General features: G+C 47.3%; 1 protein-coding gene across 1 annotated transcript in view; it reads left to right on the forward strand.

Annotated features, from left to right (window-relative positions):
• The window catches only part of MAN2A1 (mannosidase alpha class 2A member 1), a 1212885-nt gene that overhangs the window by 336480 nt on the left and 849173 nt on the right, over positions 1–27232 (forward strand). Inside the window, exon 5 of the mRNA XM_078675492.1 lies at positions 14953–15080. Within this exon, the coding sequence (XP_078531618.1) occupies positions 14953–15080 (128 nt within the window). The remainder of the gene's footprint in view (positions 1–14952; positions 15081–27232) is intronic.

Below are 27232 nucleotides of genomic sequence, written 5' to 3' on the forward strand. Positions count from 1 at the left end.
CTTGTGCTTCCCTCCGCTCTTACCACTTGCCTGGCAAGTCTGACAAGATCTACAGTGAGCATCTGAGCTCTTGTGCATTTGGGGGCAATGAAAGTGGGTGACAAGCCTGTCATAGGCCTTGTCCATCCCCAAATGTCCTTCTAAAGGCACATCATGAGCCAGCCCCAGTAGGAAGGCTCTGAACTTCTGGGGTACCACCAGCACATGGGCTGACCCAGGTTCAGCAACCTTAGGCTCTGAATACAGTATATCATTCTCCCAGTACACATAATGTGTTCCAGACTGAACACCATTGGCCTGGTCTGCAGCCTGCTGCCGCATACCCATGAGAGAAGGGCATTCTTTCTCCTCCCTGCAGAATTCCTCCCTGGAGGGGCCTCCTTCTTGCTGCCAATGGGTCAGCTCAGGCAGGTCCCCCAGTTCAGCAATCTGTTCCCCTGTAGGCTCCAGGGCATCCCTCTCAAGGTCTGCTTCTTCCTGGACCGTGGGAACTTCAGGGGCCGGTTTCCCTTGCCCCCTGCGCCTCCTCTCTAAGGCCGGTTCCTGGGCCTCTCCTTCAGGCCCCAGGATCTCTTGAGCACCCCTACTGGCTGCCATTGACCGGGTGGTCACGCACGCCCAGTCAGGCAGGCCCACCATCCTCAGGTGGGTCGTCTTCTCCACCTTTTCCCAAGGGGAGTCTTCCCGGTCATTCCCTAGCAAACAGTCTACAGGCATGGCCTTTCTCACACAAACCTGCAGAGTACCAGAGACCCCCCCCCACACTCGAAGGGAACTTGAGCCATCGGACACTGACTCTCTTAGTTGTCAGCATTGACAACCCTACAGTAGGCATGGGGTACAACCTGCTCTTGAGACACCAGGTGCTGCCTCACTGCAGTCACACTGGCTCCTGTATCTCTAAGAGCCTCAGCTTTCTTACCATTGATGGTCACCACCTGCCCATATTTCTTAGTGTTAGAGGGCATGTAGTTCTCAGGTACCATCTCACTGTCTCCTAAAGAGACTAGGGTCATCTGGACAGGATCTCCACCCCAGGGGACTACTACTTCTTCCCCCAAATTAACACTAGCCACTTGCCGGGGTGGAGCACCAGTGGGTGCTGGTTTACCAAACAGGCGACACTTAGGATCAGTGGAAATGTGACCCGGGTCACCAGACCTGTAACAATTGAAGGGCCCCTTTGGAACAGGTCTACCTGTCGGGGCCCCGGTCTGCTTCGGGGGTGGGGGAGGCTGAGAACCTCTCTGCTGGTTCCCTTGGGGATTACTTTGGGGGCCTCGCTGGAACCCTCTTGGTTTACCCCTGTCCCCCCCACTCTTCTGCTGGGGACCCTGCCCACCCCTGGCGGAGTCTCCCATTGGACCCTTGTGGACCCTGGTGCTGAGCCAGCGGTCCGCCTCCTCAGCAAGCTTCCTCGGGTTGGACAGCTTGCTATCACTCAGGTGCTGGCGTAGCTCAGGAAAACAATGTTGTGACAAGTGCTCCCATGCCATTAAATCAAGGAGCCCCTGAAAATCATTTACCTTACTACCCTTCACCCAACCATCCAGTGCTCTGCAGAAACTGGTCACATAGTCCACATACGTACTCCCAGGACGCTTTTCACACCCCCTGAACCTCTGTCTGTACATTTCAGGGGTTAGCCCATACCTGGTCATTAAGGCCTCTTTCATGTGGGGATAGGAACGGTGTTCTTCAGTGGGCAAATCTAGTAGGGTGTCCCGCCCTTCGCTAAGGAACCTCCCCCACAACCCCGCTCCCCAGTCCTTGTCAGGGACCCGGTGGGAGGACATGGCTACTTCATAGGCCCTAAACCACTGTCCTATGTCATCCCCCTTAAAGAACTCCTTAACCACATCTTTGGGTATGTACACCCTGGACTCTACCTGCACCGGCGTTGTGCTGCCACCAGAAGGAGTTGTTCCCAAACCTCTCAGCTCCAACTCCTTCAATCTCATGTCATGATCCATTTGGCATTGTTGCGCCTCCATGGCCAATCTTTGCTTCTCCATTTCCAATTTTTGCTTCTCCATCTCCAATTTTTGCTTCTCCATCTCCATTTGTTCAGCTAACTTTGCCATCTCCATTGCATGTGCCCTGTCTGCTGCCCTGTCTGCCAGTTCCTCTGGGGACAGGCCTCTGCTGGGATCCACAATGCCATCTGGTGGTATGATATCCACCGCATTCTGTGGCTCTCTTGACTCTTTCCAGGCTCTCAGCCTTCCTAGCAGAGGCGGGCTGAAATGGTTAGGCAAGCAAATGCTAGCTTTCTAAAAGTAGCATTTGCAAACACAGGATATTAAAATAAACATTACTAAAAGAAGTATTTTATTATTCTGAGTTCAGGCATACTAAACTTTACTTTCTACCATGTTCACTGAGCCTGCTGGGATTATAGAGTGTAATAATTCCAGCAGCCCATCTTGGCCTAAGAGAACAGGTAGCCTTACAATAGTGAAAAACGAATTTGGCTGTAATTCACTATTAGGACATGCCACATACATCAGAGCATGTCCTACCTTACACTTACAATGCACCCTGCCCTTGGGCCTACCATAGGTGTGACTAATATGAAGCAAAGGGAAGGTTTAGAGGCTGGCAAGGGTGTGCACTTGCCCAGCCAGCATGACAGTACCAGACTGCACGCAGGCTCTGCAATGGCAGACCTAGACATATTTTAAAAGGCTGCTTCTGTGGTTGGCGCAACCAGTGCTGCAGGCCCACTAGCAGTATTGGCATTCACAAGCCCTGGCACTCCTGGTGCACTCTACTGGGGACTGACAGTAAATCCAATGAACCAATCATGGACATCAATCACTTTTACACTTTACATTGGGAGCACTTGCACTGCGGCACGGATTGGCCGTGGCGCAGTGCCCTGAGCAGCGGACACCAGCAGAAACATCGGAGGCACATCAGCAAAAAGTGGAAGGGAAACTCACGCCAAGGTGCCAGGTCTAACACTACCGAAGAAAGAATGTCATTTACGTCTGAATGAGCTTAAACAGAACATTCTCTGAGCTTTACTAAAAGGAGCAATAGAAATTATCCTCAAAATCAGAGAGAAACCAGAGATTTTGCTCCAAATTATTTCTGATCAAAAAGAAAACTGGTCATTGGAGACCAATTCTGGATCTTAGGCTGCTAAACAAGTTGCTGAAGAAACAACATTTTTATATGATTACCCTACAAGAAGTCCTCTTGATGAAGGGAGGAGATTTCATGACCTCCTTGGCTCTTTGGGATCCGTATTTCCACATACCCATTCATCAAAGACTGCGAAAATATGTAAGATTCATGGTGGTGGAACAGCATCATCAATTCAAGGCACTTCCCTTTGGGCTCAAATCAAATGCCGTGCTCTTGTAGGTTCTTTCCTCAGTTGAGAAAGCTATTGGGTATTTCCATATCTCGATGACTGACTTGTTAAGGCATCTTCGAAGAAAGAGGCGGGAAGATCCACAATGGCAAAATGTTGTCTCTCTTTAAATAGAGAAAAATCTTCATTGGAGCCCGGTGTAAAGATCCAATTCCTGGGTGCACTACTCAACAGGTACCTGGCAAAAGCCTTTCCATCACTAGGAAGGTCAAAGAAGCTGCAAAGTGTTCCATGGAACATTTCTGTAAAACAGTTGATAACAGTAAGGGAGTACAAATCCCTTCTGGGTTTAATGGCATCATGCATACGCCTTATTCCCTTGTGTAGACTCCTCATGAGACCTGTTCAACAGGAGCTCGATGCGCAATGGAAGTTGGGGTATCTTTACAAAATACCATACAAGTCACAAGAAGGCTAAGACTGGCATTGCTGTGGTAGATACTTCCAACAAATTTGAACAGAGGGTTGTCTTTCCAACCCGTGTCCAACAGAATGATACTTACAATAGATGCATCTATGGAAGGATGGGGAGCGCTCCTGCAGTAACTCAACCAGAGGTTTATGATCGAATATGGAAAAGACGCTTCACATCAATGTGTTAGAACTCCATGCCATATGTCTAGGTCTGCAGGCATTCCTTCTGCGGCTAATAGGTCAACCAGTCCTATTCAGAACAGACAACGCAACTTCCATGTTCAATGCAGCCAAGCAAAGAGCAACACGGTCCTGATCCCTCTCAAGAGGCTCAACTGCTGTGGAACTGGGTAATTTCTCAGGACATTGACATCACTGTGGAACACTTGCCAGGCTGCCTGAACAATCTGACAAATGCACTCAGTTGACAAATGTTATATTGTCATGAGTGGCAACTAGAACAGAAGGAGATGGAATACATTTTCGCTCAATGGGGCCACGCCACAATAGATCTGTTTGCGATTTTGATGAATAGAAAATGTGGTTTTGACATCCAGCGACGATGGGAAATGCTCTTTTGATCAGTTGGTCCAAGATATATGCCCACACCTTTCCTCCTTTTACCCTGATCCAGAGGGGGCTGACTAACATGAATATCGATCATTGCACTCTGGTCTTCAATGCACCATGATTCTGTGTAGACATCAAGCAGCAATTCTCCATCACGATTCGAAGTTGCTAAACTTGACAGCATGGTAAGTGACGACCTAGTGTTTGGCCATTTGGATCTACCACAATACTGTAGAAATATTTTGGCACAAGCTCTAGCTCAGTCAACCACAAAGATCTACTACAGCAAATAGGAGTTTCTGTACATGGTGCAGAAATAATGCCCATCATCCACTAAGAATAAAACCTTATTAAATCCGCCAAGTGAACAGTGGGCTTAAATACTCTTCAGTCAGGATTCATTTGGCTTCAATCTCAAGTTTTAGGAGAACTGAACTCTCAACTTCTTCTCCGGTCTTCAAAGAATTATAAAGAATTATGAAAGGGTCTTTAGACCATTTCCACTCCTTTGACATCGACCAGTTCCAATGGTGCTTAATACAGTACTGAGTCAATTTTGCCTCCTTTTGAACCTATACATAAGGCACATTTAAAATGTGTTTCATGTAAAACAACTCTAATTCTGGCTTTGACATCTACAAGAAGAGTAGGAGAACTTCATGCATTAACCATCAAGGAACATTTCGTTAAGTGCTCAAAGGATTAGGTAAATCCGAGAATCAACCCCAAGTTTATATACATGGTTCCATCTGATTTTCATTTAAATAAATCTGTCATTTTTCGATCTTTCTTTTCAAATCCATCTACAACAGCAGAAAGAGTGTTGCATTTATTGGACTTGTGTAGATTCCTCAGGTCCTACATAGACAATACAAATGGGCATACGTATTTCAGACATTTTGTTTCTCTTTTGGGCAGTCCATACCAGGTAATCCCCTAGCCAAGCAGGGGATAGCTCATTGGCTCTCAGCCTGTATTTCCTTCTGCCATGTCAAGGCCATGCACCCTCTACAAGGAAAAGTGAGGGAGCATTCCACCACGAGCATGGCATCATCAGTGGCACTCTGTGCTGATGTGTCCTTAACCCCTTCACTGCGGCGGCTATTCCGCCGCAGTGCTAAGGGGGCGGGGCAGCCGCGCGGCGGGCGCATGCTGGTGACGGAACTGCTCCGTCACCAGCCGCGGTTGCGCTGTGCTCATGACGGAGCGGTTCCGTCACGGCCCTGCCCGCTCAATGGAACGCTCAGCGCAGGCGCGGAATCCGCGCCGCGCAGGTGTTCCGAGCGGGCCGTGACGGAACCGCTCCGTCATCAGCACAGCGAGACCGCAGCTGATGACGGAGTGGTTCCGTCACCAGCAGGGGAGCGGTTAAAAGACATCTGCAGTGCAGCCACCTCGAAGAGTCATGAAGCACTACTGCCTAGACGTGGATGCAGAAGCTGACGAAGTAGTGGTAGAGGCAGTCCTGATAAACCTGTTTAAGTAAAGGTGAGCCTGCTTCCCGGTTTTGCAATGTATTATAATATGTACTGCTTGCTATTCTAATCCAAAATTGGAGGAGAAATTAGTTACTTACCTGTAACTGCAGTTATCCAGCATTGGTATCGTTGATATATTCACATGCAACACTCCCTCCTCCCTTGCCAGAGGCTAATTGAATTTTATTCTCACTCTTGTGCTTTGAAATCTGAGCTATGGTGGCCTGTAGAGGAATAGGAGTTAAGCTTCCACCTCATTGCTTGGAATTTAGGTTCTTTCTAATGATGTGGATGTGATACTAAATATATAAGGTTGTTTCAGGCCTATTGCCATTTTCCACTGTATTCTGTATTTTATGTATATTTTACACTGTATATTGCTGTGTCAGTGTACTGGGGATTCCCAGCGTGAGGACGGAGAATGATTCAATCATATGAATTTTTAAAAGATAACAATGTTAGAGAACTGAAGTTACAGGTAAGCAACTAATTTCTTATGGACTATGATATATTGGTTCTAGCAATCCAACAATTGAATCTCCTATTGGTTTTAGGTCTCGCTGGAGTGAGCGCATGCGCTGCTCTGATGAGAAATTTAGTACGGGGGCTTTAAAAGTGCTTCCCAGGCCGGCCACCAGCTTGCTATTACGCGCACAAGCGCGCACGTGATGTGCAAAGCACTCTTTCCCGTCGCACAACTCGCGACACCACTCGCTTTTTTTAATTTAATTTTTGCGCACACAACTCCCAGCTGGGTTGCGCGGCCAATGCTTATTTTTGCGCGCGCACACAACTCCCGACCAGGTTGCGTGGCCAATGCTTGTTGGGCTTTGAGTCCTTAGTGGAGTGGGGTTGTACAAGGCGCCTGTCCCTGGTGTAAAAGAGCCCTTCTGCGCTGGTTGTTGATTCATGGATCTTGTTCCTGTGCTCTGGAGAAGGTGGGATCTTTCACTCATTTAAAATAAAGGTTGTAAACAGAGGATATTGTCACTTGCACATATTCTGCAGCTTGAACCTGACTGGGAGCCTCGGTGCGAAGGCGCCATGGTGCTGAGGCAACATTTACAGACTCGAGTCAAGAATGTGATGGTTCTCGCCCAGCTTCGGAGTATCGACCTGTGTACGGCTGCGACTGTGGTACATGATGTAGTAAGTTAGCGCTCACTTTGAGCAGTGAGGTAGCAGCTGTACTCTTGTTGTTATTCCTGCCTGCTTGTAACCACACTATTACTCCATGAGCTTGCATGGTCGAAGGTGTGGGGGTTTTAATACCGAATTACTTGAGGCTCATATTCAAGACACGCTGTTGTGCTGCAGGGGCAGCGGCGGCGGTGCTGAGCCCTCCCCTTGTTGTTAAGATATAATAATTATTATGGCCTTCCAGAGGCAACTCCTTAGAAAAATGGCATCTATTCTCATAGCATTTGTTACAGGATAGATAAATCATACGGTCAGGCTACGAGTGAATATTGACTTCAGCAAGTAATCAGTTTGGACTCATCTGATCAAAAAGCATCCTAAATAATCTATACATACTTCAAAATGTCCACCCACTAACAGTTTGCCATGCTCTCTATAATGAGCTGGTTAATTAACTCCAGGTTGTTTTAAACTTTCAGACATGGTTGAACCACCTCAGTCAGATTTCAGAACCTATCATGACCATAAGACATTCAAGGTGACGTTATAAAAGTTATTATTACTCGTTCCTCTGCATTCATTTTTGGCATTTGACATGGAAGGGATTTTGCTTGCGAATTAGGTCTGTGGACGCAGGGTCGGACATGGCCATTAACCTATCTGTTCATTCTTTAAGTTCTTTGTACATGGTACATCTTAGTGTTAACCACAATCATAGAATATTTTTTTTTAACCGGATGAATGGTGCCTGATGCGAATTAGTTTGTGGAGTGTGCCTAATAAATATAATAAATGCATAAAAAAAACCATAACGGTTAGAACAGGTCTCAGATTACACATGTATATTGAACAATATTTTGAACCTGATAAAAGGTCTTCAGTTCATTCTTCACAGGTCGGATATGTGGCAAGCTGTTTTTTTTTCTTTTTAATGTTCGAGATGAACAAAATAGCAATTTTGTTTTTTTATTTTCCTAATTATTAATTTATTGCACTGAATGGGCCAGACGTATCAGAGTTTTACCCATTCTGTGTCTATGGGAAAATGTGTGCGTACATATGGCCCTATGTTCCTTATGAGTAAATTGGGACGAAAAGGCTCAGAAGATTGCCTTCTTACATTAAATGTACTGCTGTGACTAAAACCATAAAAAAAGTTCTGAAGATTATTTTGTTACATTAAATATACTGCCAACGTGTGTTTCACCCTGTGGCCATTCATCATGTGCTTTCTCAAGACTGTAGAAATCAAAGAAACGCAGCCCTAGTAACTGTGATGTACCATATATTGACCAATTCGTGGGACTGCTCATTTCTTATCACTGGTAGGCTTTCCTGTCACTTTCATTTGCTTGCTTCTTGTTCGATGGCTTGTTCCTTTTTAGGTTTTGCCTGGCGAAAACGATGCGAAAGCATCGTTTCGCTAGGCGAAAACCTAATGAGTATAGTATGGGGCTGGGAATCCGCCCCCGTCTTTCATTGGCTAGCTCCATAAATGGAGGCTAGCCATTGGAAGACGGGCCTGTCCGTCAATGCCGGACCAGATTCGGGGGCGTTCCCGAGAATTTTTGGCTTTTGGCTACGTCAGCCGAAAGCCTGTTCTCGGGAACGCCCCCGAGTCTGGTCCGGCATTGCCGGCACCCGCCTTCCTGCTCGGGGTTGTGGGCAGATGTGTACATTTGGCCTCCGTGCATGGTTCCTTTGCTGTCATGGAGCCTTTCTTTGTGTTCCCTACTCCCTATCACTTCCAGAATACCTGCAAATATTCCTTGCCCAGACAGTGTTTGCAAGTGAGCCGCAGCGCTGACAAGAAACTCACCACAACTTCCACACGTGCAGGAGCGACGGGCACACCCCTCTCTCAACCGCTGGCAGGAGCCGCCCTCCCGCCGTTAGACATGCTAACTCTCCCCCTCCACTAGCAGCACCCTCTGCTGAGAGAGAGAAGCACGCTCCCTGAACTGGAATGTGCACTCCCCACTCTGTCACTACAAATACCCGCTCCTTCCCAAGAGGTGCCGACCCTCTCGTTCCAGCAGCACACTTCTCTCTTCTCCACCCAGAAGCAACTCTCCCCCCTCCCTCCCTAAGCTCCCCTCTCCTCAATAAGCAAAGCATTTAATTCCCTTACAGTAGGGGCATTTTTCTGTCACCCACCAGCAGCGTGCGTCTCTCTCCTCGACGGAAAGTGCACCCTCCTCTGTCCGGCACGAGAAGGACTCTTCCCTCTCCACTACTAGATGTAAACTCTCCATTACAAATGTACAAAAGAAAGCACCTCAGGCTCTCCAACTTTCTCTCGCAACTCTACTGAAATTCCCTCCTCCTCCCTATGAGAGGCTTACTACTCTCCACAACGGAAGCAGGCAGAAATGAGGCATAACCTCAGGAACAATAATGCGTTATTTTTGGACAGGTGAATGCTGAGACTGACAGTTTCTGGAGAGGCAGCATGTTCTGTGTGCCCGCTGCTCTAGAAAATGAGGATGTGGCACAACGGCAAGAGCGGCCGACCGCGAAGCTGAGGAAACAGGTTCGAGTATGGCGGGAGGCTCAAGCACCATCACCGACTCTTCTCGTGCTTAAACTGAATCTGTCTACCCCAATGACTGTAACTGGTGCTCAAGTAATGTGCACTGATGCCTTTCAATGAAAACTATGCTGCACTGGCCTATCTATAAAGCTGCAGTGTGTTGTTTAAGGGAATGGCGGGGTGTAAAAGCAGAAAACGCATTATTTTAGTGATTTCATTTTGAGCCGTGCTATGGTGCAAAGTACTCACTCACTCACACACACTCTCACTCACTCATTCACTCGCATACTCACACACACACTCACTCACACACACACACACACACACTCAGTCAGTCACACACTCACTCACTCAATCACTCACTCAATCACTCACTCACTCAATCACTCACTCCTGCCAGCCCTCCAATCATAAGGGAATAAGGCGCCAGGGTGCTTGGAGTAGTCCAACAGTGTTAATGGGATCAGGGGAAGTGACAATTCCCCAAAGAGTGGGTCACTTTGGGGAGTGGGCTCAGGAGAGACCCCCATGCCTGGGTGGTATGGGGTGAACTGGGGTTAACACTGCCCCTCTCATGCCAGGGCAGTCACTCCTCGCCTTCAGTCATTACTGTGACTTCCCCCATCCCCTTCTCTTAGCTCCGTCATTCCCCCCCCCCCCCCCCCTTGGCTAATAACTATCTCTCTTTGTGCTTCCTTCCACTGCAGCACCTCTCTCACCTCTCCTCCCTCCCGTCTCTTCTTCCTCTGCCCAGCCGTCTGCACCCCACCCCCCTTTCTGCTGCCCCCCCTCGATCCAATCACCCTTTTTTTAATGCTTTCTTCTAACCCCCCCCCCCCCACGTGGTTGATGGCTCGGCGAAGTCATGCGTGTACCGACTGCGGGGATCTGTGTTAGACCCCATGGCCAAAGGCTGAAATCCGTGCGGGGCCGCTCGGCTCATCAGCCGCCCAATGTCGCTCCCGGAAGGCAGCTGCTTCAAGGCGCTTGCCACTTGTGTTGGACTGGTGCTGAGTGCCATATATGTGAGAATGGCTGAGTGAACATAGCAGGGAAAGATGCAGCAGAAGAGGGTTGGGGCAGCAGGGTGACAGGTACAGGATGGGGCGGGGGCACGCACAGGATAGCGCGGAGAGGAGTTACAGGCAGCGCGAGGAAAGCTGCGTGATGTGAGAAAGGGAGAAGGCGTGCGTTTTCAGAAATGGATGGGGCTGCTGTTGAGTCCTGAACATTTCTCGATCGTTTCCCCCTCCACTGTTCCTCTTTTGAAAGCCTATCGAAGATCTCTTGTACAGCACCTAGAAGCCACGGGCGTTGCTATGCTTCTAAGAAGTGGTACCTCTGGGCGCTATAAATACCACGAGCAAAACGAATAGAAATAAAGTGCTGTGAGGCGGTCGTGAGGTGACGCGCCGCGCTGTGCAAGAAGCAGTGACTAAATGAATGCTGGCCAGCCTGGGTGGTATGGGGTGAACTGGGGTTAACACTGCCCCTCTCATGCCAGGGCAGTCACTCCTCGCCTTCAGTCATTACTGTGACTTCCCCCATCCCCTTCTCTTAGCTCCGTCATTCTCTCCCCCCCCCCCCGTGGCTAATAACTATCTCTCTTCGTGCTTCCTTCCACTGCAGCACCTCTCTCACCTCTCCTCCCTCCCGTCTCTTCTTCCTCTGCCCAGCCGTCTGCACCCCACCCCCCTTTCTGCTGCCCCCCCTCGATCCAATCACCCTTTTTTTAATGCTTTCTTCTAACCCCCCCCCCCCCCCCCCCACGTGGTTGATGGCTCGGCGAAGTCATGCGTGTACCGACTGCGGGGATCTGTGTTAGACCCCATGGCCACAGGCTGAAATCCGTGCGGGGCAGCTCGGCTTATCAGCCGCCCAATGTCGATACATCCTCTATAATTCATCAGACACTGCACCACCCTCACTGCTCAACACACACATCACTGAACTCAAATCCCGTGTGTTCGTATAAGACCATGTATTGGAAACGTGCTTTTTATGTCTTAAGTCAACTCATGGTCGACTTGCACCTGGTGTTTTTTTCATACCTGCCTATATAAAGCGCTTCGAATACCCGCAGTGATGTCAGTGGTATAGTAAATACAAATACATTCTTACAATGAGCGCCGTTGAGTGGGATTAGAATAAGCATCTGTTAGGCAGCGCCAAGATACCCAGGGGTGAACATGTGCTTTACAAATGTTACCTTTACTCCTTCCTGCCCCTACAATATTACTCACACTCACCCCTTTGATACGCTTCTTTTCTATCCCCAGCATTCAATCAGTCAACTTATGAAGCACACTTTACACCCACCTCTTACACCCTCATTGTGTTTATATCTTCTGTACTCTCCTAACCCAATGTCTGACCTCGACCCATCCCCTCCAAGCTCACACCCCTTTACCCCTCCTTGAACCGTCTCCTCTGACTCGTTCCTTTACTCTGTCTGCTAGATCCACTCTTTCTTTTTATTTTCCCTTACTACTCCCTCTGCTCCTATGTCTTCTGCTTTTAGTTCCTCCCGACGCTCCTTAGCCCCCCCTTTCTGCTTTCTCATTCTTTCGCCTTTCTTTCCATAATTCCTAAATTGTTTTCTTAATCCTTCCTTACCCCGGCCAGCCCCTTTTCACCACCTGCTTCCGCCTTCTTTACCCACTGTAGTAATTTTCTCTTCACCATGTTTTCTTTACTTTTTTGAGTCCCTGCTCCCCCCCCTTCTTTACACACACCTCCCCTTGCCCCTCCTTCTGTGCCCTCCCGCTCCACGCGGTGCACTCTACCTGCCCGCCCCTCCCTGCTCGGCAGGGGTGCCCTCGGGGGAGGGGTCCCTGCCAGGCTGTGGTGATCCGGGGGTGCCCAGTCCCGCCGGTGATGCTTCATTGAGCTGTAATGAACGTGGCACTGCGCCCCACCCGGGCCTGCACGCACCAGGGCACCAGGGTGGGCATGGCCTCACTTCCCAGGTGTATTGTTGTGGTGACAATGCACGGAAGTGGCTCCTGCGGGAGTGGAGAATGGTAAACTGTGCGTGTAGGGATGGGGGCGTAGTGATCAGCCCCCTGTGATCACCCAGACATCCCGGGCATGTGTGGTGTAAACTTGGAGGGGGAGGGGGGTGGGGGGAGATGTAGAGGTACCTCTCCGCCCCCTCTGATAACCCAGGCAGCCTGGCATGTTTTTTTTTTTCAAACCGGGGTTGGGTGGGGAGGGGGTTGATGTAGTGACCCCTCCCCGCCCTCTGATAGCTCTGCAGGTCTGGCCTGGTGTTTGTTTGCCTGCCAGGTGTGTGGCTCACATTACAGCCGCAGTGGCTTGTCTCCCGCGGGCAGGCTGGGAGCCTGTCTCACACCCAAGGCCTATTCTGGGGGGAGGGGTGTGGGTGGACGCTAATACCGACTGCCACAGGTCCCTACCTATGCAGCACCAAGCCACCCCCATTCCGTCCCGGCTGCCGCCACTCCCAGTCCTACTGCACCACCCCCACTACCTTGTTTCCCCTGTCCCAATCTTATCTTACTGCACACCCCCAGTCCTTCCCCCTTACTGCCCTGTCCTCTCCCAGCCTGCCCTCTCCCAGCCTGCCCTCTCCCAGCCTGCCCTCTCCCAGCCTGCCCTCTCCCAGCCTGCCCTCTCCCAGCCTGTCCTCTCGCATCATGTCCTCTCCCAGCCTGTCCTCTCCCAGCCTGTCCTCTCCCAGCCTGTCCTCTCCCAGCCTGTCCTCTCCCAGCCTGTCCTCTCCCAGCCTGTCCTCTCCCAGCCTGCACACTCCCAGCCTGCCCTCTCGCAGCCTGCCCTCTCGCAGCCTGTCCTCTCGCAGCCTGTCCTCTCGCAGCCTGTCCTCTCGCAGCCTGTCCTCTCGCAGCCTGTCCTCTCGCAGCCTGTCCTCTCGCAGCCTGTCCTCTCGCAGCCTGTCCTCTCGCAGCCTGTCCTCTCGCGGCCTGTCCTCTCCCGGCCTGCCCACTCCCAGCCTGCCCTCTCCCAGCCTGTCCCCTCCCAGCCTGTCCCCTCCCTGCCCTTTCCCAGCCTGTCCTCTTCCAGCCTGCCCTCTCCCAGCCTGTCCCCTCCATGACCTTTCCCAGCCTGTCCTCTCCCAGCTTGTCCACTTCCAGCCTGCCCTCTCCCAACCTGCCCTCTCCCAGCCTGTCCCCTCCCTGCCCTCTCCCAGCCTGCCCTCTCCCAGCCTGTCCCCTCCCTGCCCTCACCCAGCCTGTCCTCTCCCTGCCTGTTGTCGTGTCCCGGCGGCAGCAGGCAGCAGGCAAGAGCGTGCACTGCGTCCCCGAAGTAACAGCCCTAAAGCAAGCAAGAAGTACGCCCCCCCTCCCACCAATCCCTGTTAGGTAGTGGAAACTGTCCAAACTGAGGTGCAGACAGCCCCTCTCACCTTTCGGCCTGGTACCACTGCACCAGCCGCACTACTTCCCTACTGACCGTTCTCCACTTCAGCCCCGTCTAAATTACAATTCCTGCTTGTGACCCTTTTGCCTGCTTGTGCTTGTTTTCGTGACCCTGTTGCCTGCTTGTGCCTCCGTGTGTCCCTGTTGCCTGCTTGTGCCTCCGTGTGCCCCTGTTGCCTGCTTGTGCCTCCGTTTTCGTGCCCCTGTTGCCTGCTTGTGACACCGTTTTCGTGCCCCTGTCGCCTGCTTGTGCCTCAGTTTTCGTGCCCCTGTCGCCTGCTTGTGCCTCCGTGTGCCCCTGTCGCCTGCTTGTGCCTCCGTGTGCCCCTGTCGCCTGCTTGTGCCTCCGTGTGCCCCTGTTGCCTGCTTGTGCCTCCGTTTTCGTGCCCCTGTTGCCTGCTTGTGCCTCCGTGTGCCCCTGTTGCCTGCTTGTGCTTCCGTGTGCCCCTGTTGCCTGCTTGTGCCTCCGTGTGCCCCTGTTGCCTGCTTGTGCTGTGTGGGTGTGTGTGGAAGGCTCTGTGTGGGTGTGTGGAGGGCTCTGTGTGGCTGTGTGTGTGGGGGGCTCTGTGTGGCTGTGTGTGTGGGGGGCTCTGTGTGGCTGTGTGTGTGGGGGGCTCTGTGTGGCTGTGTGTGTGGGGGCTCTGTGTGGGGGGGCTCTGTGTGTGTTTGTGTGTGTCATTTGCGAGAGATAAAGCTAGTGGCATTGTAAATGACAATGCCATTTATTTATGTTAAAAAAAAACATAAATAAAAATAATGTCAAGAGCAATGCCAATAGCTCTAACTTTAACAAAGGCAAAACCATTGCATTGTAAATGCTTGTTTTGTCTGACGCTAGCAAGCTGATTCCGTGACAAAATCTGTTTTCACCTTAGTGTATTATCAATACTGCGTGGAGTAAAGAGAGGTGGATGCCTGCGGGCCTAGTAGGGTTGTCTCCTATTTTAGTTTAGTAATACGTTCCTCATGCAGCTGTCATTATTATATGTGGAAATCCATTAATAATTGTCAAATCATCTTTTCAACACTCCACAGATTGGTGGAAGATGGACAGTTGGAAATCGTTACTGGAGGCTGGGTCATGCCAGACGAAGCTTCCTCCCATTACTTCGCTGTAATCGACCAAATGATTGAAGGACACCAGTGGCTGGAGCACAATCTTGGTAGGGTATATTTTTTATTTACAGTATGTTGCCCGTTGATACTTCGTTAGAAAAATTACGGTGCAGTCTTTGTTAAAGCAAAACGAGGTGACAACCAGTTGCAGAAAGGGACACACGTTATTAAGCAAAGTAAACACAGAACCGTGGATGTGCGCTGCTGATAAACAAGTGACCCCTAGTTGCTGTTTGAGGAGAAAACTTTGTTTCAGTAACTTCCTAACCGGTCCATATGACGACCAATGTGCACCTGTGTAAAAGTTCATTTGCGATTACATCTCCGTTTGTACAGCTGAAAGTTTCATCATGTGCAAGTCGGCGCAGAGCGTATGCGCGCAGTGAGCATAATACACAGTGTACAGCCGCTCTCGCCTTAACGGTATCAGTCAGGGCGTGAGGTGCAGACAGCTGAACTCTGAAATTCATGAAGGACGCGCCCAGGTCTAGACCGGACCTGCGTGAATCTTTGCAACAAAAAACGGTTTGTCTGTATGCTCATGCACTGACTGGGTAAATGTGCGAGTTAGTGCAAGAGCTGCGGACGGCTTCACTCGGAAACCGAGCTGTGGCTGCTGTGTTTCGGTGCTGTGCTGTATGCAACTCATTAACTTTCTTGCAGTTTTCAAGAGTTTTCAGTGTTTGTGCTGTAGGTATTATGTGGACATGTCCATATGTCCGTGCAGTTCTATTCTGTGATAATACACTTATTCATCACCTAGAGCACGTTCTCTGTTGTGATTCACACAATTGCTCATATTACATTTTTAATTAGTGCACATTTCATGGCGGTTATTCCGAATTGCGGATATGACAGAATATGTTGTTCACGAGTTTAAGGCAGTGCTTTTCAGTCATATGAAATTATCTTTATTTCCACTCTGAATAATATTTAAGTTGTAAAGGACATACATGAAATTCTGCTGCACAATTTTTTCCTTGAGTACTGAAACATTTATATCAAAACCGTTGTTTGCTAGGCTTTTGACTTTTTTCAATGCTTGGTTTGTTCTGAGGTACCACACCCTTTCCAATATTTGAAAAAGAAATACAAAGAAAATCGACCCCAATTTTGTTCTTTGTTCTCGAAAAGTGCTTTGCCATAATAGTCTCTAGCACTGAAGGGAACTATTTTGTGTGTGCATGTACTTAGTGGGTGAAAGAAAAATGTCAATGAGGCCAGAGCAGACCAATGAATGAAGAGGGCTTCCTGAAAACCTCTCTAGGTAAGTATATTACATAAATAATTTTAATACGTAAAAAGGTCTTGGCTAACTCCAGAACTAAAAACTACTAATTTATTCAGTTATAGAAGTGTGTCAACAGTACAACCTTAGAACTGTATTTGGGCAAATATCCATGGTTTCTAGACATCTCGTACACATGGGCTTCAAATCACTTTGATTCAATAAGTGAGAGCCCAAATGCATTATTTCTGGATCCTCTCTTGCCTATTTGCTGTGTGGGCTACAACCCATTGGTGCATCCAGCATGGATGTTGCACTCTGATCTTGAAACCGATGAGGTATATTGTCCTCTACTTTCTAGATGATGGGCTCTTCATGCCTTTACCTGTACATATACTATCGATCCAGCAGAAGCATTATAATAGGTTTAATTTTATGTCATACTACCGCTACTTACTCATTTATCCCTCTAACCGTATTGGGCCCGCTACAGTTAGACAGATCACAGCATTACCCTTGCCGCAGAGGCAAATGGTCCTCTGATGCATCCTTCTCTGCCGATAGTAGGAGTGAGAAGTAGGATGTCCAAAGCACAACGTTAGCTACCCAATGAGGACCAATAATTAGTGACTAACTCACAAGTTCGAGATCAAGTTCAAATACACCACTGAAATCAATAGAGATGAGCATGACATTACTAAATCCAATTGGTTATTCCTGCATACTTTCCCATGCTGATCATGAGAACGAACTGTCTTTCAATAGGATGAAATCTTTTCTAAAAGATCGAAAGCAGTCAGTCCGTCTCTCACCCTATAACTCTGCTATGGTTAGTATGAACTGTGGGGTACCTCAGGGTTCTTACTTGTCTCTTGAACCACAAGATTCACATTCACATAAGCGCTCGGATTTGTCTTTCATATAGCCTGTTAATCCCTAATTTGCTCTATTGTGGTTTTGAAAAAATGTCAAAATGATTTCTTGGTTTGTCAATCTCATTTAATTCTCATGAAATTACTGTTTTTCAATGGTGTTTCAATTATTCCAGTTTGTCATCATAATTCAGTTAGTCATCACAAATCAATAATAATTCATACTGCCCGATGCATTTCGAGCTACACAGCTCTTCCTCAGGGAACTGTTTATCTGATGAAATATGTACGTCTGTTCATTCAAAATGTACCAGATATGTTGAAAGCAAATTTCATGATAACAACATGTTCACACTTAACACGTTCCCTGTATTTACAATATTCACAATGGATGCACAATCTGGTATAGCACTGCCACCTTATAACCTTATAACCCTGTGAAGTTCATGGTTAAGTGCGCAATTCGTGACTGCATCAGTTACCCGGCATCAGTGTTTAAATGGTCTGGAGGCACTGACCTGACTCTTTATTGCGTTGCAATAGTCTTAGAGCTGTAACGATAAGTGAAACTTAGTTTTAGACAATGGTCTGTACCCTTGTCAACGCCTATTCTCCCCTCATGAACTCGTCTATCTATTCCTTACCGTGTATAAATCTTCATTCTGTTTAGCTGCTCTCGCTGTTGGCGTGCGACGCTCTATCCATGTGTGCGACGCTCTATCCATGTGTGCCTCTATGGTTATAGTCACGGTGTGTGTGCGCGCTACGCGCTACTTTCTATCTGTCCACCTCTATGCTCGCTGTCTAAAACGTCACGTGTTTTGTTGACGACTCTCTATCTGTGACGCGCTGCTCTACGCTCATCGATGGTTCGATCCCATGTAAAACGGGACAGACTAAGTTCCCCAATTACAACGGGAACGTTATGAAACATAGTGAGATCTTCGTGCATTTTAAACGTGTCGTGTGAAAACTCATGGAAAGTAAAAATAAAGTGAAAAAATAACAAATGAACTGCACATGTCAAATTGAATCCCATCCAATACATTGGTCGTAATCAATGTCTGTCATTCAAATTGCAATTGCAAATTACAAAAAACAACTGAGTCCAATCCGTTCATTTAACCCTTTTGGGTGGAGAGTACATAAAAAGTTCATCCAGAATGTTTCTCTCCTCAACAAGTGAGTGTTGTTGTCTCTTCCAGGTAGAATTGCGACTGTTTCTAGGATACAAAATTTTAGTTGAGAGACGTTATGTTTAGCTTCATTAAAATGTATTGCCACGGTGGATTTCTGATTTTTCAACCTAATGTTGCTTTTGTGTTCTACCAGTCTGGTTTTGATTTTTCTCTGGGTCTTTCCTACATAAGATAGTCCGCATGGACATCTCAACATATATACAACATTACTACTGTCACATGTACCCGATACCTTTAGTTTGACCGGTGTTCCTTTCGTGGAATGATTGATGACATTCCCTTTAATAATTGCTGAACAGTTCCCACAGTTGTGGCACGGTATAGTTCCTTTGTACATCTTTGGTTCATTGTCTTTTGGTTTTTTGATTAATTCTTTGAGATTTTTTGTCCTCTCATATGCGAATGTAGGCGTTTTTACAAATAACCCTTTGAAGTCTTCCTCGAGTGCCAATAATGGCCAATGTTTCATGATTGTTTTTTTAATTGCAAAACTTCTGGTTGAAATCTTGGACACAAATACAGTTCTTTGTTCCTCCTGTTTTGTTTGCGTGGATAGTAAGTGTTTTCTTTGTAGTTTATCTGCTCTTTCTGCAGCGGCCTCCAGAATGGATTCGGGATATCCTCTGTTCCTGAACTTGAGTAGAGTTTCATGTTTGTGTTTACTCCTCTGGTGGATCTGTTTGCCACTCACAAGAATGCTCACTGCCTGTCATTCTGCAGCCTCCAGTTTCCGATGCAGGGAGCCTTGGGGGACGCGTTTCAGTTGAGTTGGGACTCACAACTCCTTTACGCGTTTCCTCCCATACCTTTGATTCCTCGGGTTCTGAGGAAGGTTCGCCAAGACCGGGCCCAAGTCAAATTGATCGCCCCGGATTGGCCAAGAAGGGTGTGGTACACAGATCTTCTCCACCTCTCCTCGTGCTCGCCACTCCGTCTCCCTCACAGGGCAGATCTCCTCTCCCAGATGGAGGGGCAGGTTCTACACCCCCACCTCCAGACCTTACACCTTCATGCCTGGAGATTGAACGGGGCAACCTGAGTTCCTTTTCTCCCCCACATGATGTGGTGGTTGTCATTTTGTCAGCCAGGCGTGACTCCACTAAGTCCATTTATTCCTATAGATTTTCGAAAGGCTCGTTTGTCCAATATTCTTCAATTTGCTCTTTCCTTGTCCCAGCAGGGTTTTGCGGTGGCAACTATTAAGGGTTATTTGTCGGCCTTATCGGCTTTCCTTTGTTTGCCTGACCAGCCCTCTTTGTTTAAGTCACCTATTGTTTTACGATTCATCAAGGGCCTTACCAATAAATTTCATCCTACCCCTTTTATTGTGCCTCAATGTGACTTGAAACTTGTTCTTACAATTTTGATGGGTTCGCCTTTTGAGCCCTTACACTCATGTCCCTTGAGACATTTGTCTTTTAAAACGGTCTTCCTGATCGCAATTACCTCGGCAAGGAGGGTAAGTGAGCTTCAAGCTCTTAGTTCTAAGCCCCCGTTTTTATCCATTCATGCTGATCGAATGGTTCTCAGGACCAGGGCTGCTTTTCTGCCGAAGGTGGTAACTCCTTTCCACCTGGGGCAGTCCGTTACCCTTCCTACCTTTTATCCTCTCCATCACCCTTCCAAGGAGGAGGAGAGACTTCACCGCTTGGACCCTAAGAGGGCGGTGAGCTTTTACCTGGACAGGACATGAGAGTTCAGGTCGGATGACCAGCTCTTTGTTGGATTTGCTGGCTGCAGGAAGGGGAAGGCTGTGCACAAGCGCACGCTCTCAAGATGGATAATTTTATGCATCAAAATCTGCTACTCCCTGGCGGGTAAGGAACCTCCAGAGGGTATAAGGGCTCATTCCACTAGAGCTAAGTCTGCAACATCTGCTCTTTCTAGAGGTGCGCCTGTTGAGGACATTTGCAGAGCCGCGACTTGGGCCTCCCTCCACACTTTCGCGAAGCATTACTGCTTGGATTCCGAGGTAAGGAGGGACGGCCACTTTGCGCGCTCTGTCCTCCAAGATTTCTTGGTGTAGCAGAGTGGACACCCTCCTCCGGGAGTGGGGACTGCTGTGGGAATCTATTCACAAGGTGAGGAATCCACTGGCAGATCTATCTATCAGAAGAACAAGTTACTTACCTTCGGTAATGCTTTTTCTGGTAGATACAGTATCTGCCTGTGGATTCCTCACTGACCCACCCGCCTCCCTGTTGTCCACTCTTCTACACCAGAGTATTTGTGATGTATATATAGTTATATATATTAATTTCAAAGGAAATGTTTTATTTTAAATGTTTTCCTGCATTGGTTTCACACTGTGTGTGTGTTTTATCTTGACATTTGTGTACTGTGTATACTGTATATATATATCTACTGTCATCGGTCCGTCCGTGTGCCTCGAAGGCACGGAAAAAAGGGCGGAACTGATGTCATCACGCCGGCGTGGGCCTAATATGGTGTCGGTGACGTCAGCGGAGTCGTGCGCGATGCCGTGCCTCTATGACGTCGCCCACGTCGGCGCGAAGCTACGAAAGAATTTCCGAAGGTTGCTGACGCAAGGGGATATTCACAAGGTGAGGAATTCACAGGCAGATACTGTATCTACCAGAAAAAGCGTTACCGAAAGTAAGTAACTTGTTCTTCTCACTTCATCTTGATAAAGAAAAAGACGGGACAACAGAGGCAGTTAATGGATCTGAGGTCATTGAACAAGTTAATCAAACCTCAACCCTTCAGAATGTTGTCCCTCCAGGAAATTCTGCTTCTCATGGATGCTGGGGACTATAAGTCCTCTCTGGATCTTCTGGACAAGTACTTTAATGTTCTCATTCAGCCAAAACATCGGCGTTTTCTCAGGTTCACAGTGGCAGGGTGCCATTATCAATTCAGAGTACTGCCCTTCGGGTTAAAGTCGGCTCAAAGACTCTTAACCAAGTGCTAGGCTCCAGTAGCAGCTTCCCTACTGCAAGCCGGTCACCAGGTATTCCCTTATCTGGACGACTGGTTAGTCAAGGCGCCATTGCTCCAGGCTGCCAAAAGATCGACAGATGCCTGTGTTCGGCTATTTCACTCCCTGGGGCTCAGATTCAACTGGGAAAAGTCCTCTCTGGCTCCTCCAGGTCGATAGTATTTCTAGGAGCAACTCTGAACACTACACTCTTGAAGGCATTTCCCACAAAAGAAAGGATATTACGACTGCAGAGTCTGTCTGCAAAAAAGTTTGTTTCAGTAAGGACATACACATCAATTTCAGGGATGATTTCATCCTGTATCCCACTGATTCCGCACTGTCGCCTAAGGATGAGATCTCTCCAAGAGTAGCTCGACGCTCAAAGGATTCAATCTCAAGGGTCATTCAAGGACATCATTTCAATCACTCCGGAGATGGTTTTAGCATATCGTAGTGGACAGTCTGAGACAATCTCTCTCAAGGTCTCTCTTTCCTCATGAAAAGTCAAAAGTTGGTTATGACATCGGACGCTTCCATGAACGGCTGAGGTGCCCACCTGCAAGACTTGCAGATCCACGGAAGGTGTAACAGTGTAACATAAACCTCTTGGAACTGAAAGTGGTTTTCTGGGCCTCCTACTATTCTTGCCAAGAATCGGGAAGTCATTGATCCTGATTTGCATGGACACCACCACCACCATGCTCTATCTGCTGAAGCAAGGTGGGACAAGATCCCATGCCCTCTCAACCCTGGCTCAGCAGATCTGGGAATGGCTGATAGTCCACGGAATATCGAGAAAGGTTCAGCATGTGCCAGGGGTCCAAAAAGATTGGGCCAATTTCCTCAGCAGAGACCCAAACAGTGTTATGAGTGGGAGCTAAACGACGAACAGCTGGAAAGGGTTTTTCACTGTTGGGGGTTTCTAATCCTAGATCTGTTCGCTACGTCACTCAACAAAAAATGCACCTTACACACCAGCAGCTTTCCTCAGCCAGGCTCTAGGAAATGCTTTCCACTTCTCTTGGGAAGGAACGTTTGCCGATGCATTCCCCCCGTTTCCTCTCATTCCAAAGGTTCTGCAAAAGATCAAATGGGAGCCTTGCCGTGTCATTCTAATCGTCCCGACGTGGGCGCAACAGTACTAGTTCACAGAGCTGTATCGCCTATCAAGGTTTTCTCCAATTCTTTTCCAGCCAAAAGGAAATCTTCTGTCCATGAACCATGGTCAAGTACTTCATCCTCAAATCAGTTCGCTACACTTGTCAGCATGGCTCCTCATCACACAGAAATCTGCCAGCTAACGATTTCTGAGGAATGTCAAGCAATACTACAGAAAGCCCGAGCTCCTATTACGATCAAATGTTAATCAGCCAAGTGGAAACGGTTCTGCACTTGGTGTGCCACACACTCTTGCGATCCTCTCTCATTCACCTTACCTGCCGCTTCTGACCCTTTGGTACTGCTTGCTATTTTGATTGCTAACCTGATTCAAGCATGTGAATCTATAAAAGATACAATAATGGAGAAAACAAGTTACCTATACACTGGTTCTCCAGTATTGATAGCTTTTATAGATTCACATGCTGCCCTCCGTCCTTCCCTACAAGGTTAACCTTCCATATCTCTATCATTATACTAACTGCACTTGTCTTCGAAATCTGAGGTATTGTGGCCCTGCAGGGGATGGATACTCTCGGTCTGTGCTGTGATTGGCTGGAGTTTGGATGTTCTTACATGATGTTAACTGGTTACTAAATGCTATTGAAATTCAAGGGTAATTGAGTTTAACCTTGATACTGCTATTTAACTGTTATCGTGGGGCTCCCACCATGACAGCGGGGAAGATTCAAGCATGTGAATCTATAAAAGATATCAATACTGGAGAACCACTTTGTACAGGTAAGTAACTTTTCTTTTATGGCATGCTTAGCTAATAATTCCCAAAATATCATCTTCCCTTCAAGTTTAATGGTGTGATTGAACCATAGGGAGGCTAGGGTAAAGCCATGTAGTTTGCGGTCTAGGTGATTGTTGAGAAGTAGGATAGATGCGACTCTGTCCATTCTTATCTGTCTAGAGTGTTCCAGAGGGAGTTTTGATAGATTGTGTATTGTGAGGATGTAACTAAGGGGGGAGTGAGGTTAGGTTGGATTTAGTACTAAGCCATGGGGTGGAGTGTTCCGGGGACTTTCCTGTGGCTGCAGCCACCACGCGCCCTGAGATATCTGAAATTCCCTTTGGTAGCTGGGATAATCAGGAAGGTTTATTCCCCCTGAAGATTTGTTCCTCTTCAGAATTTTCATAGATGTTCTCGGTTTCCAACTCTTCCATAAGAATTCGGAGACGTTTTTTTCTAATAACTTAAAGAAGGAAGGGGAGAGGTCTACCTGAAGCATACTGGTTGTGAACTTAATTAGGGGAGCTATCATCTTCTTCACAGTGCCCACTCCCTCCCACCAAGTGATGTTCTTTGGGGAACAGTGTGTGTAGGTTTTTTATTTTGGCTAGCTTTTTTTGTTCATTGAGTGCCATAGGTTGTTTACGATCAGAGCTAAACCATATACCCATGTATTTGATGGCTCTCGGTTGCCACTTTAGACCAAGGTCATTGATTACAGCTGATGTATAGTGGACATTTAGAGGGAATACCTTCGCTTTGTCTTTATTCTGGGAGTAGCCTGCTACCAGAGAGTATCCCTCTATTTTTTCATGATGATTGGTATGGCTTGTGGGGCATCGTAGGTGGATAGCAGTTAATCATTTGCGTAAGCCGCTACCACTTGTCTTCTTGAGGGGCGGTTAATACCTGGATTTTCCGAAAGTTGGAGATTAATGGCTCAATAACCAGTAGAAAAAGTTGCAGTGAGAGAAGGCACACTTGCCGGGACCTTGTGAAAGCATGAAGGGTTGGGATAAGTGCCCTTTGACCCTGACTCTTGCTGTGGGGTTTGAATATAGGACCACCATCATGCTGATGAATTCATCCCCAAATTGACAACTGTATAGTGTGGCATGTAGGAAAGGTCAGGAGACCTTGTTGAAGGCCTTTTCTGCATCTAATGCCAGGGCTGCAGTTGGTGAGTGGGATAGTTTAGGCAGAATTTTCTGATGTTGTTTGCAGCGTGTCTCTTTGAGCCCGTTTGTGAGTTTGCTATCAAATTGTGAGTGACCGACTCCTATCTCCGAGCTGCGATCTTTGCATAAGCCTTGCGCTCGATGTTAATACAGGAGATCGGTCTGTAGGTTTTTTTTTTATCAACTTGGTTTTATTGGTTTCATCAACATGGCACTCAGTATCAGTCAGACAAATCCAATGTCGCGATTTTACTTGTACCCCCCTCCCGGCCCTTACTCCAAGCCCCCCTTCCCTGGGAGGGTGTAATCTGTCCATGCAAGCCAGTGGGGGCAAAAAGAACCTAAACCATGCAAATAACAACTCCCGTGCCCGAAGTTCCCATACCCTCTTCCCCAACCCCCGCCTCCCTCCCGAACTGTGTCCCTCCCACCCCACCCCCCTCCGGTGTGTTCCGCTGCACATCCAAGTAGCGCTGTGTATGCGTCCCTGCTGGACCTTTAACTCTTGGTCTCTGGGTTCTTGTGGAATTCATCCACCAGGCGGAGGACCCTAAGATATTTCGGGCATGTCAGCTCGTTAAATTCTTGAGTTAACAGTGAGACTAGTGGCTGCCAAGTCTCCCTAAAGGCGTCAAACTTTTGTATGAGGGAGGCCTGTATCCTTTCCATACACATAATGTACCATAATCTATGGAATTATATTCTGGAAGATGCACTGCTAGTTTTGTGTAGTTAATCGATAGGTTGCAAGTTGGTGAATTTTAGTGGTGCTCAGCCTGGAGGCGTCGAGGGTCCGACGGCGCCGATTGAAATATTTACAGACGTGAGACTAGAGGTACTCTAGTTGCATCCCATGGTTGGCACTCAACATTGGTTGTCTTTCCTTACGATAAGAAAACGACTTTCATTCAATATTTCAAAATTTGATCATTTATTGTATTTCTTAGTTCAAATGTTTCATGTTTGAAAACTCAGTTCAATTTCATTACAGATCATGTTGATCCTTTACAAAAGTATAGACACTGTCATTTACGTGGGTCCAATGCATTTCGGGCATAGATGGTAAGCCCTTCGTCAGGGAATTGACACTACAAATGATAATAATGACATAATTTAGTCTGGACTCAAACGGTAAATGTATACAGACAACAGTCAAAAACGGAAACCAACATTAATCAACAAGGAATGATGATTAACATAATAATACATGTTGAAAAAATCCTATGTGCAAAGCATGCAAATGGTGGCTCGGGGTGACAATGTGAGGATCGGGGTAAATAAATGAAAACGGGCCGTGTTGATACACGTTTAAACCTAGTATGTGACGGGGTTATCAGTTTAACAACGTGAATGCGCCATAGAGTTTCAATTGCACTTACATGCCTGTTGTTCGATCGGAAACGTACGATCTGGAAAAAGAAAAATAAACAAAGAGAGCCGTCAGCGCCTCTGGGCGTGCGGATCTCGCTGAAGCTCGCGTCTGATGACAGTGGAATTATAACCACTCACCTGAAGAGAAATTTGAAGCGGATTTGATCGGCCGGTGGTCTTCTGTTGGGAAACGCCGGTAAACGCAAAGGATTCCCGCGTCGGTTTCATTCAGAAACCGCGATCACATGATTAGTCACGTGTGATCAAAGTGGTGAACAGACTAGGCAATAGTGATGGTTGAGGAGTCTCTCGGAAGAAAGACTCCTGAATAATGGTGATGTTACGGACCATGAAGGTATAATAAAAAATAAAAATGAAAATGGAGAAAACGGTGTAATTATTATTAATGCATCAGTGGTGTGAATTAAGGATAGTGTTTTTTTTAAAAAAGGGGGGGGGTGTTGGGGAAGTGTTGTGTGTCGATGGTGTAGGGAACATACACATTGACAATCAACTCGGTAATCAGAGCAAAATACTTTACAGGTAACATGCAAATTCTATTCTTTCATTCAATCCTGTAGGATTCTGGGTCGATAGTTTCTGGATCCAATAGTTTTCCCTTCTTAATAGGAATTTGTTATTGTCTCTCCCTTCTTGTTTGGTTACAGTCTCCAGTACGATGAATTTGATTTGAGAAACGTTGTGAGATTTCTCAACAAAGTGGGCTGATAATGCTGATTTGGAATTTTTTAATCGAATGTTCGATTTATGTTCCGTGAGTCGGACTTTGATTCGACGTTCGGTTTTCCCGATGTACATTTTCCCACATGGGCACTTAATTCCATAAATTAGATTGGCAGTATCACAAGTTGCGTTCACTTTGAGTTTGATGGTATGACCTTGACTTGGGTGGTTGATGGTGTTTCCCTTGATTATATTATTGCAGTTGCCGCAATTTAAGCAAGGTTTAGTACCTGTGTAGGTGATGTTTTCTACTGGTTTCTGTAGAAGGATTTCTCCCAAGTTTTTAGCCCTAGTATATGCAAATATTGGTGGTTGGATAAATGCGTTTCTAAAATCTGGTTCCATATTGAGTATAGCCCAATGCTTCATGATGGTTTGCTTGTATTTATAACTGCTCGTGGAGTATTTTGAGACCACTACTATGCGTGTTTGCTCAGTTTTCGTAGTGGGTGTCAAAAGTTTGGATCTGTCCTGTTTGTCAATTCTCAATTTGGTTTCCTCAATTAGGGTCTTGGGGTACCCTCTCTTCGTGAATTTTTGTGACATTTCCATGAGTCTCTGATTGAGTGTTGTTGTGTCCGAGGTAATCCTTTTCACTCTTGCCATTTGTGAATAAGGTAAATTACGTATTAAATTAGGTTCATGGAAGCTGGAATGTAACAGTAAGTTGTTCCTATCGGTGGATTTTACGTGCAAGTCTGTGATGAATCCTTTCGGTGTTATAGTAACTTTCACATCCAGGAAGTTGACCGATGTTGCCGAAATGTCC

Source organism: Lissotriton helveticus, chromosome 2_1 (genome assembly GCF_964261635.1).
Source record: "Lissotriton helveticus chromosome 2_1, aLisHel1.1, whole genome shotgun sequence".
NCBI classification, from domain to species: domain Eukaryota; kingdom Metazoa; phylum Chordata; class Amphibia; order Caudata; family Salamandridae; genus Lissotriton; species Lissotriton helveticus.